Source organism: Molossus molossus, unplaced genomic scaffold (genome assembly GCF_014108415.1).
Source record: "Molossus molossus isolate mMolMol1 unplaced genomic scaffold, mMolMol1.p scaffold_m16_p_22, whole genome shotgun sequence".
NCBI lineage: Eukaryota > Metazoa > Chordata > Mammalia > Chiroptera > Molossidae > Molossus > Molossus molossus.
The window spans coordinates 24,011,757-24,029,267 of NW_023425358.1; the positions used below are offsets into that span (position 1 = coordinate 24,011,757).

A 17,511-nucleotide genomic window follows, 5' to 3' on the forward strand; every position below is an offset into this window, starting at 1 on the left:
GATTCAGAAGCACCTGGTGGGGAAAGAAAGCACCTCCCCAACTTGGAGATATTTCCCCTCCACTAATCTTGTAATTGGCAACTGTAACCAGAGGCCACAGGAAGTAGGGATGGGTGAGGATCCACCCTGCACTCCCCATCCCACCCCCTGGGACCAGGCGGGGGGGGGGGGGGTTCCCTTGCTCATTTCCCTGTTAGGCAGCAGGGAGGTGGGGACATGGGCCTCCCCCCTGGTGGCTGAAGGCTCAGACATAGTGGACGTGTGCGTGCCTGGCCCTGTGCCCAGCGCAGAGTGGACACTCAATGGACGCTGGTTCTCTCTCCTTTCTACAAAGGGTTGTGGCGATGAGCTGTGACCAATAGTAATCGCCAGCTGTTTGGTCCTTGTTAGTAATAACAGGTGTTCCATCCAGCTGCTTCTCCGAGGGTGTGCAGGAAAAACACATCCTCTCTCCCTCCCTCCCTCCCTCCTCTTCTCGCTTCTGTTCCTTCCTTCCCTCCCTCCCTCCCATAAACACACCCAAGATGGCATAAGATCTCCAGCTCTCCCCCTTCACTCTAGGTGGTTTCTTTCCTTTCATCCGACCGTGTCCAGCAACGCCACCGCCACAGCTTCTTTGCTCCTGGGGGAGTGACTCAGCGAGGTGGCATGAGAGAACCTGAGGACAAGAGAGAGGACTGGGCAGACCAGGTGAAGGGGACCAGAGCGGGAGGGGGTGAAGGAGAGCGAGAAGCCTCTCGTGACATCACCTCTTCTTTTCCGCAGCACCTTCTCGGGTGTCCGTTTCCTCCACCCCTGAAGTGAAGAGGCCCCTCCGTGAAGAGGTGACAAAGTGAGGCCCCCAAAGGCCACCCTATCCAGGAAACTTGGGATCCTGGATTCAGACCGAGGGGTGTGAGACTCCAAGTTGCCGTTGCCTCCTGTGCCGCGCTGCCCACTCCAAGTGCGAGCAGCTGGATGCTGAGGCTCGAAGGAGCAGCAATAGGCACCGTTGGCTGTGTAGCCTTGAACAAGTGCCTTCCCCCTCTGGGCCAGCAGGACACTGGTTTGGGACTGACAGGCCTGGACCCCGTGATCAGTCCTGTGGCTGAGTGCGGTGTTCTGGAAGATGGGTGTTCCGTGCTTACCACTTATTTCTGAACAAACACCATCAATAATTCAAGTGCCCTCTCCTTTGTAACCTAGGAAAATTGGTATCCTGGCAAGATATAAAAAATAATTTCACGCTTTCTTTCCTCCCCTCCCGGAATCGGCCCTGACAAATCATCTTTTCATTGCCTGTCACTCTGGCCATCATCACATGTCTGGGGTCCCATTTTTTAAGGTTACTGGCCTCACTCTTGGCTCCGACTGCGGCTGGCCCTATTCCGATGAGGCTTTCTCATTCATTCATTCATTTATTCCTTCATTCATTCATTCATAAAATGTTGCCTGCTTTGTTCCCAGGGATCCAAGGCTTTCCTGTGATAGATGAGACTCTCCCCCATTATTCATACTAAAGTGAATAGGGCTACTTTCTTAACTCTTTAAAAGAAGGACATAAACCCACCTTCCCATCATCTTTTCCAAAACCTTGTCCAACCCACAGTGAGCTCAATGCTCTTCCACTCTGGGTGGCCCCAGACAAGTTGCTTAATCTCTCTGAGCCTCTAAGCTTCAGGTTCCTGATGGGTTTTAAAGGGATAATAATAATGTCAAGGAGTTACTCTTCGGTTAAATTATATCCCATCTGAAAGGGACCCGCACAATCTGTATCACCAATATCATCATCATCATCATCATCATCATCGTCATGAAGAAGGCATGTCCCAGATAAGGAGATTGGGGTGATCATGGGGTGTTATCAAAGCAAACGGGCAGAGAAAGGCAGAATAATACTAATAACAATATTGAAAAGGATACCAACAACTTCCACCAACCTTTACTGAGAGCTTACTAAATACCATGTACAGGTCCGTGACACAGGCATGTATAATAACGTCATTTAACTTTCCACAAGCAGGGTGGTGGGTACTGTGTTCTCCCAGTTAACAGATGAAGAGACTGAGGTTACAGGCTGGTAAGCCCAGGAGGGAAACCCAGGGCTGTGATGGCCTCTTTCCTAGAGGGTGGTGCCAACCCAGAGCTATCAGGGTCAGACTGTTGTCCCTACACCTGGTGTCTTCCAGGGTCTCAGGGGCTCAGAGAGAAGACCCATCTGAAGATGGCTGGAAGATGGAAGCCAAGCCCAGCCTCCATCCCAGATCTCAGCAAAGCCCCCAAATCGACAGAGATTGAATTCAGGCCCTCTCTCCAAATGGTCCTCACCCCTATTTCTTCCTAATTTTGTAGAACTGACCATGAGACTATTTGCAGGACAGTACCCCTACTCCCATAACAACATTTACCTTTTCCTAAAGATCTGCTGAATCTCAGAACTTAATCATACACAACTAATTCAGACTAGGCTGTGAATGGCTATTACAGCTAACCCCAGCATTTCTCACCTAAGTTCCTCAGATCATTTATCAAGCAAGATGCTCCACCAAAAAAAAAAAAAAAAGATAATAGTTGTGTTGTCAAATAAGTTTGGGAAACTCTGAATACTCTATTCTCCCTTCCAGAGACTCATAATATAAACTATTGCAGCCTCTGAGAAGTCCTGCAGTTTTGACATCAACAATACCCAAACCCATTGAACACAATTTTTTTTCAAGAAACAAAGTAACAATATCTGCAAAACAATCTGTGGTAAATTCTAGCTGAGGAGCCATGGAGGTATGAGGGTAACATCTGTACCCCCCAACCTGAATATAAATCCCTCAAGGGAAGGGATCTTTATCTGTTGTGTTCCCTGTTAGATCCTCAGCACCTGTAATAGTGTCGGGTACATAGTAGACATTTTATAAATGTTTGTCAGATGGATGGATGGATGGATGGATGGATGGATGGATGGATGGATGGGGCTGAGTTGGAGAATGTCAGCAGGTCCATGTTCTAATCCTGGTTTTGCCTCTAACTCACTGTATGTCCCTGGGCAAGTCCCCATCCCTCCCTAGGTTTCCTGGATGTAAAAAAGACCTCAGACCATTCTCAATGGGTGCGAAGTGCCCCCAAGTAGGAAATTTGGTTCTTGGGGAGAAAAAAACAAAACATCTTACTCTTTTTATGTAGTACAAACCACAGACAGACAGACAGAAATACACCTTACAACGTGGTATTTCAGCTGCATGGAGGCGGCAATGCAGAAAAGAATATCTGGAAAGACTCCTTGGAGAGAAGGCAATAATGAAGAAAAGGTTGAGAGACACTAGACTTGGTCCAGAAGGTTCCCTTCTGGTCTGACCACCTATAAACCTTTGACTCTAAATGAGAGGTTTCGTGGGAAATGTCTGAGGGAATAGGAAGAGCAGGAACCAAAAACCTCAGGTACAAATAAACCTGGTGCAATGCACTGAAATATTTCCTCCCAAATTCACATGTTGAAGTCCCAACCCCCAGTACCTCAAAATATAATGGCATTTGGAGACGGTCTTCAAAGACATAATTAAGTTAGGCCATTAGTGTGGGGCCTTAACCCTATAGAACTGGAGTCCTTATTAAAAGGAAGAGGCAACAGAGGCCCCCGGAAAGGCCATGTGGGGACACAGTGAGAAGGTGCCCTCTGCAAGCCAAGGAGAGAGGTCTCACCAGAAACCAACCCCGCCGGCACTTTGACCGTGAACTTCCAGCCTCCAAAACTGTGGGAAGAAAAAAAAAATGTCTGTTGTTTAAGCCATCCAGTGTGGTATTTTGTTTTGGCAAACAGAAAAACTCTTGACAAGTGGGGGTTTTTTTTGTTGTTGTTTTTTAATTTCCTTTATTGATTTTTAGAGAGAGGAAGTGAGGGAGAGATAGAAACATCGATGAGAGAGAACATCGACTGACCGCCTCCTGCGTGCCCCTGACTGGGGATCAGGCCCACGACCTGGGCATGTGTCCTGACTGGGAATTGAACTGGCGACCTCTTGGTGCAAGGGTCAAAGCTCAACCACTGAGCCACACTGGCTGGACGGCACGTATTTGTTTTTCTTAATCCTCACCCAAGGATATGTTTATTGGTTTTGAGAGAGAGGTTGCCTCCCATACTCGCCCTAACCAGGTATTAAACCTGCAACCTAGGTATGTGCCCTGAGCAGGAATCGAACCAGCGGCCTTTCGGTATATGGGACAGTGCTCCAATCGACTGAGCCACCGGCCAGGGCACTCCGGGCACGTGTTAAGGAGCAGTCACTACCGGGACGTGAGGTCAGAGGCCGTGGTGGAGGCAGACGATGGCCAGCCTCACAGGACTAGGGAAAATATTTTGGTTTGTTTCTTGGAGAGGGATGGAAAGCGTGGGCAGGTTTTGAGCAGAGGAGTGACGAGATCCTCCTTACACTGTCACCAGGACGCTCTGGCGGCTGAGTGAAGAACCACTTATTCCCGGGCGAGATGGAAGCAGAGACTGAGGAGGGAGAGGGATGGGCTGGCTCGGACCCGAGCGCAGCGACGGGCACGGTGATGGTGACTGCATCCTGGTCCGTCTGGAAGGCCGGCCAGCAGAATGTGCCAGTGGCTGGGTGGTGGGTGTGAGAGAGAGGATTTATGGGTTATTCCCAAAGTCGGCCGGCACCGTGGCAAAGCGTGCTTGGTGCTTGCGAGCTGAGTGGATGCTCGGAGGTGGGCTGCCGGGGGCAGGCAGCTGGATATCCAGGGTTGGGGCTCAGAGGGGAGGTTGGAGGTGAGAAGGTACCAGGCAGAACCGGCATCTCCCACCAGCCGTCCCAGGTCCGTTCCCCTCTCTCTCAGCCCTGCACCCCACACTTCCCCCATCACAGCTCCTATCACAGGTATTGCCACCCACGACAGACTGTCTGCCTTCCCCACCCACTGCGGTGAGGGAGAGGACCCGATGTGTCTGGCTTACCATCCCCCGGGGCCTGGTGCGCAGTAGCTCCCAGGCCGATGATCATCGGAATGAACGGGGTGATACAACGAGGGGTTAAAAACGAAGCGCAAATGTTCCTAACCACATCCCTCCCTTTCCTGAGCCAGATAATGTTATCTTTCCCAGCAGTCTGTTCAGAACCCCACCTCTTCCTTTCTCGATAAGACTCAGTTATGGTAGAGGAAGGTAGTGCGGGGAGGGCCAGATGGCTCGTGATTGTTAAAGATAATCTATATAATAAAGAACCCGGAGAGGGTAAGGAGAGAGAGAGAATGAATGAATATGATCTCCCCACGCAGGCAGCAAGTGGAATGGAAATCTATTTCTTTGTTTCAAAGACTTTCTTTGGAGGGTGGAGGGTGGAGGGTACTAAATGAGACCCCTGGGTGTGAGAGAGAGAGAGGGTCGGGGAGAAAAGGAATACAAGTGTTTTCCTAGGGGAGAGCCCTAGGTCTCTCCATGCATGGCTTTTAAAAACACAATCTAGGAACAATTTTATTTGGAAAACAGAAATCATAAATATAGGGGCATCGAATAACAGAGCATCGGACTCCTAAAGGGAGAAATCAGGATGAGAAATGGACAAAACAGAAAGAAACAGATACATCCAAACCACAGTAGGAGACATTAGCATCCCTTTCTTGGTAACTGATAAAGAATCAGCAAAGATGTAGAAATATCTCACCAACATTGTCAACCAACTTGACCTAATCAACATTTATAGAACACTATACCCAATATCTGCATAATTTAAATAATTTGCAAGTCTATAAAAAATAGACGATCTATGCCGTGGTCAGTGTTCACTTGGTTGGGGCGTTCTCTCATACACCAAAAGGCTGGGGGTTCAATTTCTGGGCAGGGTACATACCCAGGTTGCAGATTCGTTCCCAGCTGGGGCGTGTACAGGAGGCAGCCAGTTGATGTTTCTCTCCCACATCAATGTTTCTCTCTCTAAAAATCAATAAAAACATATCCTTGGGTGAAGATTTAAAAAAATAGACCAAATCCTGGGCCATGAAATAAGTCTCAAATCATTCCAGATTACTGACATCTTGAGTCTGTTCTCTGACCACAATGGACTGGAAAAACAAATCAATAACAATAAAATCTCTAGGAAAACCCCAAGTACTTAGATAACATATCTTAACCCATGGGTCAAAGAAAAAAATTCCAGGGGAAACCAGAAAATATCAAACTGTATGGTAATGGAAACACATCCAATTATAATCTGTGGGACGCACTAACGAAGTGCTAGTCATAAATGACTGGGGGGCGGGGAGCTAACTTAGTGACTCAAGAGTCTGCCTTTAAAAGCTAGAGAAACAGCCCTGGCCAGTTTGGCTCAGCGGTTAGAGCGTGGGCCTGCGGTCCAGAGAGACCCGGGTTCGGTTCCCGCTAAGGGCACGTACCTCAGTTGCAGTTTGTCCCCGGCCCTGGTTGGGTTGTGCGGGTGGCAGCCACTCCATGTGTCCCTTTCATGTCAATGTTTCTCTCTCTCTCTCTTTCCCTCCCACAATAGAAAAATGTCCTCGGGTGAGGATTAAAAAAAAGCTAGAGAAACAAGGCCCCGGCTGTGTATCTTAGTGGTTAGAGCTTCATCTCAATACACCAGGGTTGTGGGTTTGATCCCTGGTCAAGGCACATACACGAATCAACCAATGGCCCAGCCAGTATGGCTCAGTGGATCGAGCCTCGTCCCATGGACTGAGAGGTCCCGGTTCGATTCCCGGTCAGGGCACATGCCCCGTTTGCAGGCTCCATCCCTAGTGAGGGACGCGCAGGAGGCAGCTGATTGATGTTTCTCTCTCACATCGATGTTTCTTTCTCTCTCTCTCTAAAAAACAATCAATAAAAACATATTTAAAATAATTGTTTAATTAACGAATGAATGCATCAATCAGTGGCACAACAGATCAGTGTTTCTCTTCCTCTTCCTCTTCCTCTAAAAATCAATCCATCAATAAAAATAAACTAGTAAAAACAAAACATAAAGTAAACCCAGAGTAAACAGAAAGAAAAATATACTAAAGATCAAAACTCAGTGAACTAAAACACAGACACATAATAGAGGAAATTAACAACGCTAAAAACTGGGCCTTTAAGAGGATTAATAGCATTGAGGAGCACACGCTAACACTGGACCTTTTCGTATTACTTTTATTACTGTTAGTTCTTTGTGCTGACGGCGCACGCGTGAGCTGGCGCACGGGTGCTGGGCTCGCTGAGCTGGGGCGGGGGCGGGGGCAGAGAGAAGGGCAGGTGGCAGCCTCCGCAGCTCCTGTCCCAGACAAGCACAGGTTCACCGCTGGGCCTGCTGCTCACTGCTGGATCCTGCGGACACTCTGCACCTGGAAGGTCTGGGCATGAGAGCCCCACTCCCGGAAATGCTTGTAGTCGCCCGAGTGGTGATCACACTCCAGCACGTACTGAAAACCCCGGTAGCCCGGGAACTGGGAACAAACCCAGCTGGGGAAGGGAAGGGAGAGACTGTTACCTAAGAGAGGCACCAGCGTGGTGATGGACACAAGGACAGAGAGGCCCACGCTGCAAACATTCCAGCCATCGTGGCCTGCCTTCAGTGCCCAGCATGTGCCCTTCATCATGCCGTGCCCTCTTCCCGGAACACCGTTCTAGCCATTTTTGCTCAGCCAATTCTATTTGTCATTCAGGTCTCAGCTCAATTATCACTTCATCAGGGTGGTCTGAGCTGTTCCCCCAATTAGGCCATAGTCCCTTATTGTACCTTTGGAGACTTCATGTAATTAGGTAATTAACAGATTATTTGTAAAATGTCCTCCTCCTCAACATGCAGTAAGCGCCTGGGTACAGGGATGTGTGCGCCTGGTTCATTGTTCTTTCCAGCGCCCAACACAGTGCCTGGCAGAGAGGAGGGGCTCAGTAAATGCTGGGTGGATGGATGGATGGATGGATGGATGGATGGATAGATGGTGGATGGATGGATGGATGGATGGATGGATGGATGGATGGAGTCCTATTCTTTCCTGCTCCTAACCTGAGGCACTTCCAAGAAAAATGCGATTGTTCTTTCGGTTCATTGGCCCCTGTGCTGTCCAGGACTGGACAAAAATTGCTATCTCATTTTTCTATCTTCCATTTCCCTTTCTGTAAGAGGGACGTAGACTCAAGAATCACGAGAGGTCCGGTCTACTCTGAAACAACGTAATTCTCCGGTGATGTCTGAAAAAATTGAAAAACAAAAGCCCTCCCTCACTTACCTCCCACCGTCACCCCTGCCTACCAGGAGCCAAAGGGCACCTCAGAAGATGGCTCAAAGGCACTCCCTGTCTGGGGACCTCACATCCCAGCCTTCACCTGCCATCTCCTATGTGAAAAGGGTGGGAAGGGTCACTCAGTTCTGGGCTTGAAGCTGGATTCAGTCACCCACCTGCTGTTGGACTTGGACTAAGCTGGGTGACCCACCTCTGGGTTATGGCTGGCCATGCACTCGGCTCTTCTGGTGACAGACCCTGTCAGCCTCCCCCTCTCAGTCAATGTGGGAAAGTGCTCACTCTAGCTGTGAGCATGTGACCAGGCCTAGCCAATCAGAGCACCCTATGACTGTGAGCATGGTGATTTGTTCAGAGCTGAACACATGACCGAAGTTGGACCAGTAAGAGCCTGTCCTAGAACCTTTGGTAGAATCACTGAGAAAGAGACACTTTCTCTGGGGCTGGATGAAAGGTAAGGATGAAACTGCCATCTTGCCTTCACATAGTAAGAACTTGCCTGAGAAGATAGCCACAGAGTCGGGCAAAGCGAGAAGGGGACAAAGATCCCTGCTGAAGCACCTGGATCCAGCTGTGCCTGAAGCTAATTACAGGAACTAGTAAATATCCTTTGGTCTTGATGTCAGTTTGATCTGGGTGCCCATTGTTTGCAGTCCCAGAAATTCTGCCTGATACCTCCCTGTGGTTCAGTGTTTTCCTCTGGAATGTGGACATCACAGCCCCAAAGTCCCCAGCACGTGGTTGTCAAAGGAGGTGTCCCTAATCCTCCCACATCCTCCCTTTCCCTGCCAGAGCTTGGGATCCACTTACGCCCCCGATTGGACGTGGAAGGAGCCCACTTCCTTGCCATCCCATCCCATGGCCTGGAGGGAGGGATAGTCATCACTCAGCTCTCCTCTTCTGCCCAGGAAGTTCTCTTGCTCGAAGATGGTCAGCCTCGAATCTCGGTGGTTCTGCACACACAGGGAACAGGGTCAGACCACAGGTGCACAGGAGCCTGCTGCCCACCCCTGCCCCGCCCTTGCTTCCAAATCAGTCTTTCTTGCAAACTGCTGGAAGGGCAATAAGGCAACAGGCACTAGAAACCTTACAAGAGGTATTCCATTTGCCCTTCCAGAAATTTGCACAAAAATAATCATGGAACAAATATAAGACTTGGTGATAATAGATGGGAGGAAGGGAGGGAGGAAGGAAAAGGAAAAGGAAAGAAAAGAAAAGAAAAAGACTCAACTTGAATGTCCAACGACAGGGACCAGGAGGTAAACTGGTGTACTGTGCCACGTTAGAGAAGGGCACAGAGATCTGGGTTCGAATCCTGCTCTCCACTGACCAGCTGACTGAGCTTAGGTGTGTCACCCAGCATCTCTGCACCTGATTCCAAATCCATAAAATAAAACTAACTACATCTGCTTTTCAGGGTTGTCCTGAGGAGTAAATGAAACCCCAAGGCATGAACTGTGTGAAGTCAGGGTTTGCATGTGTCTGTCCACGGTGGGTCCCCGTACTGGCCCAAGCCTGGGCCGTCTGTGTAACAGATGAACAAATGACCCTATTCACAAAATGAAATTCTAGGGAGCTATGGAAATGATGTTGTAAATTAGATTTAATCACCTGGGAGGTTCACTGTGATATATTTGCCCAGTGAGAGAAGCGGGTTTCCAAGCCTTTGGTTTGTCGTGATTTAATTTTTATAACAAAATGATATGTGTGTGTAGCTACATCTCTATATATCTACCTCAGAGGTGTGGGTATGAGTGGTTTTTATTTTTTTATTCTGCCATAGCAGGGTTTTCCCTAAATTTTAGATGATTAATATGTGTGCCTTGTGTGATTTTAAATTATTAAAAGTTGCTTTTGAAGAAAAAAAAAAATACACCTTTCAGAGCCTCAGTTTTTTGTTGTTTTTTTCCCCTCTCCTCACCCAAGAACATTTTCCCACTTTTGTTCAGATAGGGTGGGAGGGAGAGAGAGGAAGAGAGACAGACAGAGAGAAACATTGGTGTGAAAGGGACACATTGAGTGGCCGCCTCCTGCAGGACCCCAACCAGGGCTGGGGACAAATCGCAACCGAGGTATGTGCCCTTGACGGGAATCAAACCCGCAACTCATTGGTCCGTGGGCCGACGTTCTAACCACTGAGCAAAAACGGCCAGGGCGAGCCTCAGTTTTGTTTTGTTTTTTTTCATCTGGAAGATGAGGATACTAATGCCCGCCTCCATCCATACCCCATAAACAGCACTGATCATGAACCGGGAACAGGACATAGAAGCCTTCCCCTACCTCGCCTGCCATCTCTGGCTCCCCACCCCACCCCCACCCCCCATCCCTGAGTCACAGAGCAGACGCCAAGCACACCGGGCGCTGCTCTTCTCATAACCAAAGTGGTGATGGGTGGAATGTGTGTGGCGGCCTCTGGCCAGATGCTAAACATTCTTCTTCCCCACAACATAAGTACTAGGGCCCCATTGCAAGATTTTCAACAAAGAACGAGGCTCAGAGAGGGGAGGGCTGCCGCGTCCCGCAGCTTGAAGAAGTGACATGAGAAACTGAACTCTGGGGCATCCGGTTCCCAAGCTCCCCCTGGAAGGGCTCGGCCCGTAGGAGGAGGCGATAACAGGACTCACAGCACAGGCCACAGGCCGGAAGGAGGTGAGCCTCTGGGCAGGGTAGGCCGTGTTGCCGCTCCAGGCGTCCCAGCACGGGTACTGGCCCCGCTCCAGCACGTACTGCTGCCCTTGGAAGCCAGCATGCTCAAAGCCCACCCACCTGCGGGCAGAGGGCAGAGTGCAAGGGATCAGAGACCCCTCACCCTGAGTTCTAGACCGACGGCGACCATGCAGGGTGACTCTGCCCCCCAGGGAGGCATTCAACAAAGTCTGGAGACATTTTTAGTTGTGATACCGGGAGGAGCGGGGGAGAGGGTGTTTGCAAATGGCATTTAGTGGATCCCAGGACAGCCCCATCAAAACAAAGAATTATCCTGCTCCAGCTGTCCATCGCCCGAGGTGGAGAAACCAAGCTGAGACCTAGCAGCCCATGGACTTGCCATGTGTTCCATTGGTAAGGAAACTGCTCCACACAGCTGCCTGGCAACCTGGCGGTGTCCCTCTAGGCCAGGTGGGCAGGCTCGACCCAGGCTAATCCCAGCCTTGGTGGGATTCCACGCGAGCCTCCAGGACCATGAGAGGGCAGTCTTGCAAGGAGCTGCCGGACCGGGTCTCACCCACGTCCCTCCCCTGAGGAAGGCTTCCTGAGGCAGTGCCTCTGGTTCCCTTGAGATAAGGGACTCTCCACCTCGCCACCCCGAGGGCACAGCACCGCCGATAGCTGAAGCATGGAATGGCCCCTGGCAGCAGGGTACCCACCATTCTTGCTGTCCTATGGCCCCTGTTGCTTTGGTGCCATCCTATGGGACAAGGCACACAGGAGGCTAACGCCAGGCTGGCCTTGCACTTGCTGTCTGTATAAGTAACGCATCGTCCGAGTCCACCTGAGCTTGTTGTCTCCTTTCTGGCCCACTCTGTTGGCTGCTGGACATACCCCTGCACAGGTCACTGTTCCCACCTGAGCCCCAGTCCCCACCTGCATGAAGCGGGAGCTAACAGAATGTTTACCATGATGTGACATGCACTAACGCCACTCAAGATGACCTTCGGTGGCATCCACTGGCCTAGCATGAAATGACTCCGGGTCACATGGAGAGAACACGTTCTCCTTCCAACCTACTCTCCAACCTTCTAGAAACTTCGGACCAATATGGTAGCCATTAACCCCATGTTGCCAATCAAACTTTAACTTAAACATTAAATTCCAAAGAAAATCAAAACTTCGGGACTTCAGTCACCCTAGCTGCATTTCAAACCCTCCGCGGCCACATGTGGCCCGTGGTCCCCAACCCGACAGTGCAGAGGCACATTTTCATCACTTGCAGAAGGTTCTACGCAAGGGTGCTGATCTAGAAAGTCAGTACCTGCCGACTTTCTGTGTTCTAAACACCTTCCTACACCTCATCAATCTCTCAAAATATCCTATCGCTCAGAGCTTCACCCAAACAACAATGTTCAACTAAAGATGAACAGCATTCCTTTGACGGTATTTTTATAGTTACCTTCTATTTTAGGCGAGTGATGTTGCTTTTAGATTTATGCCCAAAGTGGGCATTCAGGGCCGCCCTCCACCCTCCAGGCCAGCCCTGGCAGTGTCGTCGGGCAGTGGGCAGGATCGTGGGAACATCTCGGGCAGTGGGCAGGATCGTGGGAACATCTCGGGCAGTGGGAAGGATCGTGGGAACATCTCGGGCAGTGGGCAGGATCGTGGGAACATCTCGGGCAGTGGGCAGGATCGTGGGCCCGCGTACAACCTACATTACCTTCCACCGCAGACCTGGTGCTCCACAGCCTGCAGACCCACCGGGAAGTCAGAGCCTGGGAACAGAGGCCTGAAACGTCTAACAGTCCCGGTCCCCCTCTCTAGATCCCCTCCTGCCTCCCCTCCCCCTCCGGGCTCAGATTTCCCCGGACTCACGCTCCACTCAGCACGGTCAGAGACCGCACGGTCTCGAAGCCCAGTTCCAGCACGCTGGGGCACTCGGCCGCGAGCTCGTGCCGCCGGCCCTGGAAGCCCTCCTCGTCCCACACCACGATCTAGGACAGCGGGAAGGTGGAGCCCGGGTCAGTCCCCTGGGGCCGGGAGGTTAGGGGCTTGCCCGGGACTCGGGCTGGGCGGGATAGACAGAGCGGGATTGCAAGCTCAGCCGCCTCCAGCAGCCAGGCAGGCAGAAGGGGGAGGGATGGAGGGATGCGGAGCGCTCACGCCCTGTGGAAATGGCTGCTCTGCACAGCGCCACCTATGGTTGCTATGTGGGAATGCGGGCCGACTTGGGATTTCTGAAGACAATCACTCAATCTGGACTTTTCTATGGACCCTCCAGAATTTTAAAAGTAGATGACAAATTTAAGATTGTTTTTTTTTAAACACACAGAATGCCAAAGACTTTGCAATCACCAGTTTGCCATCTCTGGCAGGGTGTAATGGTTAAATTTGGGGACCAGAAGACCTAAGTTCAAGGCCCTGTGTGTGACCTTGGCCAACTCCCTTCTTCTCTTTGAGCATTGACTCCATCCTCTGTGAAAGGGCCCTCGCAACACCCCCCACCCCGAGGTGAAGTGGAGATTCAATGGAGGTGGGATGGAGGGTGTCCTGCACCTGGGTTTGCCCTGCCCCCCCCCCCCCCCCCCACTTCCCAGGCGTTCCCATGCCTCTTCCTACCTTCCAGTGTCCCGCCGACTTGGTGCATTGCAAGGTCATGTTGCCCTCTTCCTACACAAGAGAAAACATGGTAACCTTAGCCCCGATTCTGCTGTCTTCCTGGACAGTGACTTCTAGAGTAAGAGGGATCGGGGTCCAGATGGCGTCTGGATGTGCCCGCGCTAGGGGCAAAGCGCAGCTTTGGGCTGTCCCTCTCCCTCCCTTTCCATCTGCGACCAACGCCATTGCCTGTGCTTCCTTCCTATCACCATCTGGGAACTCATCCACTCGGGGTGCCGTTGCCTCTGAGCCCCGATCAGTGCTGCTTTATCTGCTCACTATGGGGAAATGGCTGTGGCCGGCAGGGGGTGAATGCATCGCCCTGGCAAGTGCCAAGGTGCCCAGTTTAAGAGAGCCTCCCAAAGACAGCGCCTGACCCAAACAGGTGACTCGAATGTGGAAATTGAAGCAATGACTACAGGAATAATTTTGTCTTTAAGCGAGGGCCGCAGGTACTAGTCTTGATGTCTGGAGCCTGGCCTGGGTTAGGATGAGGAAGACATGCAGGAGGACAAAGTGATGTCTCCAGCATTGGGGACCTGGGCTCCCCTTCCTCCCAGGAAAGTCACTCAGAGCTTGGATCCCACCCCTTCTCCAAGCCTGGGACTTACCTCGACGGACCCACAGAACACACCGGACCTGGGACCAGCCGGGGTCAGGCTCTTATAGGCAGGGAGGGAAGAGGGCCTCTGGGAGACAAAGCCCCGACTCAGCAAGTGAGCCTCGGGAACAAAAGGCAGCCCTGGCTGGAGCCCCACTGGAAAGATGTCAGCACCACTGGCTTCAGCTGGGAGGGAAAGGGGCAGGTGGCCTCCCTCAGGGGTCAGCCACAAAGAAGGCAAGAGGAGGAAGGTCAGCCTTAATCAGCTCCACGGACCCCGACTGGAGCAGGAGAATGAGCACTGGACAAGGAGTCCATAAACCTGGTCCTTCCTAGCAGTGTGACCTGCAGCAGGTCATTCCTCCTCAATTTCTGCCTATAAAATGAGACAAGAATAAAGTACATCACTGGGATGTTGTGATGTTATATCACATGCCTGGCACAGAATAAACATTCAACAAATGCCTACACCTTTCCCCTTCCTCTTTCAACTGGGGCAATCAGGGTAGGCTTCCTGTTGGAGGTGACATTTAAACTACACTCGGAGGGTGAGGAGGATTTGTATAAAGTGAGTCGGAAGAAAATACTTTCCTAAGCAAAAGTGCAGAGGTGGGAACTTGGGACATGTGTACGAGAAGAGGCTGGTAGCCGGATGGACAGGAGCTCAGGGACCCTGAAGGGGAACAAAGGCAGCAAGGCAGGAAAGGTGGGCTGGGCCAAGGCCTCCAGCGTCTGCAACGCCCAAAGAGAAGTTCAGATGGCTCTGTGGGCTGAATAAAGAAGGTGGTGGGTGCGAACATGCTTTGCAAACTCTAGCACACTTGCCAAATAGCCAGGGTTCGTAGCATTGGTGTTGTGCACCTTCTTCCCACACTCTCACCTTCTGATTTGACCTGCAAGAGGCCCTCACTGCATAGGAAAGAGCATGGCAGAGACCAGACCACTCTGGGGGAAATCCAGTCCTGCCTCTGAACAGCTGGGTGGCTGGAGGATGTCTGATCTCAGCCCGTGGCCTGTAAAGTGGCAACATCTGTCCCTCTGGGAGGGCTACATTAAAAGCAGCCCCATCAAATGCATGTCTTTGATGTAGGGTTGCCGCCAAGATAAAAGGCTAAGAATGCAGCCTCTGCAGCCAGACTGCCTGGGTTTGCATCGCACTCTTGCTGGCTGGATAACCTTGAGCGCGTTACTTAATCTCTCTGAGCCTCAGTTTCCTCATGTGCAAAATGGGTGCAAGTAAATCGGTTTAGCCTAAGAGAAAAGGGTATAGCGAGGGAAACGTGGATTACACGTGAGCAGCACTTGGAACATCAAAGGCATTCGGTGCCTCCATCATCACCGTCATCATCATTGCGAATAATAAACGTGATTACAATTAAGTCCTCGTTCATATGAAACCAGGAGTGTGTCGTTGTAAGAGCTTCGTTCCAGGCGTTAAAAAGATGTGACTTCCCCGTTCCGTTTTACAGACGAGCAAACAGGCTGAGAAAGCGAAAGGCAGCTGCCTAGGTTCCCTTGTCTGCCAATAGGCTTGATCCCAGGGACCCACCATCACAGTGAGGGTTACAGGAGCCAAGGCAGCAAAGTGCTCAGAGTGGAGCCACTCAGCATGGGGGGCCACCCCCCACCTCTGCGCCCACCCTTTGGCAGGCAGCCCCGGAGACAGGGAACTGCCCCAGACAGCCTGGCCTGGCAGCCCAGACCTGTGGGTGGCCCCCCACCACCCGTGCGTCTTGGCCCCATTCCAGTGGTTGTCCCATCCTGTGGTTCCTGCCTGCCTCCCAGGCCTTGGCCTAAGATGAAAGACTGAGGAAGCACCTGGGAATTGAGGGGGTGCTGGGTAGGGTGGAGGGGCAGAAAACAGAGCTGGCCCGAGCACAGTGATCTCAAGGCACAGCTGGCCTCCAAGGGGAATCCGGGTCCCTGGACCTCTGTAGAAGAGGCAGGAACCTGAGCAAACCCCTTCTCCCCCAAGCCCACCTGGACAGTTGTCTGGGTCCCATCTACCCCAGCTCTACTGAATTCACACCATGTGACCGTGTGAAGTCACTAGTTCTACCTGGGCTCAGTTTCTCCATTTGTGAAATGAGGGAATTGGACCAGGACCTCTGGTGTCTGTTCCACTGTTCTGAGTCTACTGCTCTGTTGTGTCTGTCTCTCTGTCTCTCCCCGTCTCTCTCCTTCACTGTCTGCTCCCTCCCCTGCCCCACGCCCCACCCCGTATTTCTGTCTCCATCGCCTTTCTTTGTCGTTCTCCACTTCTAATCAGTGTCCCCATTTCCTCTCCCCGTCTCAGTTCTCCTGTCTCCCCCTGGACCCCACCTTTCATTATGATCCACTGTGACCACTCTGCCCCCCAGTATTGATCAAGGTCCCATTCTGTGCCAGGCCGTGTGCTAGGTACTGGACCCCCGGGGTGGACAAAGTGCGGTGGCATTGAGGGCCTCCAGAGGAAGCTCGAGCTGGGCAGTCATATTCCTGGCCACCAGCTCTGTCCTGGAGCCAAATGATGGGGACAGGGTCTACAGGTGGGACAGGAAAAAGTGAGGGGAGGAATCTGGGGCCAATGTGAGCAAAGGAACAGGACCCAGGCTTTAAATATTTAACCCACTGAGCACAGGGAGATCCCCTAGCCTCTGTATCTAAAAGCAAGACAATTGCCTTGGTCGGTTTTGCTCAGTGGTTAGAATGTCAGCCCGCGGACTGGAGAGTCCCGGGTTTGGTTCCCATTAAGGGCACGTAACTTGGTTGAAGATAAATGCAAAAATGTCCTTGGGTGAGGATAAAAATAAATAAATAAATAAATAAATAAACAAATAAATAAATAAATAAATAAGCAAGCAAGAAATCAAGCCAGGGCCAAAGTCAAACATCAGGAGAATGAAGCATACAGGCCCCCTCGTCTGGGCCAGTTCCTGGCTCTGCCCTCTCTGTGCTCTAGCTTCGCTCATCTGTGAAGTGGGTGTAATGAAAGTACGAAATAAGGTGGTTGTCCTGGGGACTGACCACGATGGCAAGGGTAAGGCACTTGGTGCCGCGCTGAGCACCCAGTAAGTGGGGCTGTGCACGTTGTACCCGCAGCTGCCTTTACAGAGCATCTTCCCATCTCCTTCGCGCATCATCACCTTCTTTCCTGCCCAGCATCCGGCGGGAACACTGTCTGCTCGGAACCGCAGTCAGAGGCCCTGGAGAACAGACACCTGCCAAAAGCCACGTGGCACGCAGTGGCTGAGCCAGGACTCAAATCCAGGTTTCCCACCTTCCAGGGGCCCCCCTTTTCCCGGCCCAGGATTGGCAGCCGGCGGGGACCCCATGGCCCCACCCGGGCTGGGGGGTAGAGTGAGGCTTCAGGGCAGAACCAGGCGTGTGTGCTGTGCACGCTGGGCTCACAATGAAAAGTGCTT

The 17,511-nt window shown here is 51.5% G+C and overlaps 1 protein-coding gene across 6 annotated transcripts; it reads right to left on the bottom strand.

The window, feature by feature from the left end:
• Positions 1 to 7,085: 7,085 nt before the first annotated feature.
• CRYBA4 (crystallin beta A4) lies at positions 7,086 to 17,206 on the bottom strand. Of its 6 annotated transcripts, none has more exons than XM_036276871.1 (7): positions 17,183 to 17,206; positions 13,468 to 13,518; positions 12,724 to 12,842; positions 12,569 to 12,637; positions 10,824 to 10,965; positions 9,010 to 9,152; positions 7,086 to 7,417 (listed from the first exon to the last, which is right to left on the bottom strand). In XM_036276871.1, the coding sequence occupies exons 2-7, from the start codon at positions 13,504 to 13,506 to the stop codon at positions 7,270 to 7,272; spliced, it is 660 nt and encodes a 219-aa protein (XP_036132764.1). In that variant the 5' UTR covers positions 13,507 to 13,518; positions 17,183 to 17,206; the 3' UTR covers positions 7,086 to 7,269. The 6 variants fall into 6 exon arrangements, with proteins under 6 accessions (XP_036132764.1, XP_036132763.1, XP_036132765.1 ...); XM_036276870.1 differs by lacking the exon at positions 17,183 to 17,206 and adding an exon at positions 14,118 to 14,165; XM_036276872.1 differs by lacking the exon at positions 17,183 to 17,206 and adding an exon at positions 13,926 to 13,948.
• Between the last annotated feature and the right edge of the window lie 305 nt (positions 17,207 to 17,511).

Coding starts and splice junctions, on each gene's coding strand:
- CRYBA4 (XM_036276871.1), bottom strand. CDS start 13,506: ATGACCTTGCAATGCACCAAGTCGGCGGGACACTGGAAG. Junction 10,966..12,568: donor CACCAGGTCTGCGGTGGAAG/GTAATGTAGGTT, acceptor CTCTGCCCGCAG/GTGGGTGGGCTTTGAGCATG. Junction 7,418..9,009: donor TTCCACGTCCAATCGGGGGC/GTAAGTGGATCC, acceptor TCCCTTCCCCAG/CTGGGTTTGTTCCCAGTTCC.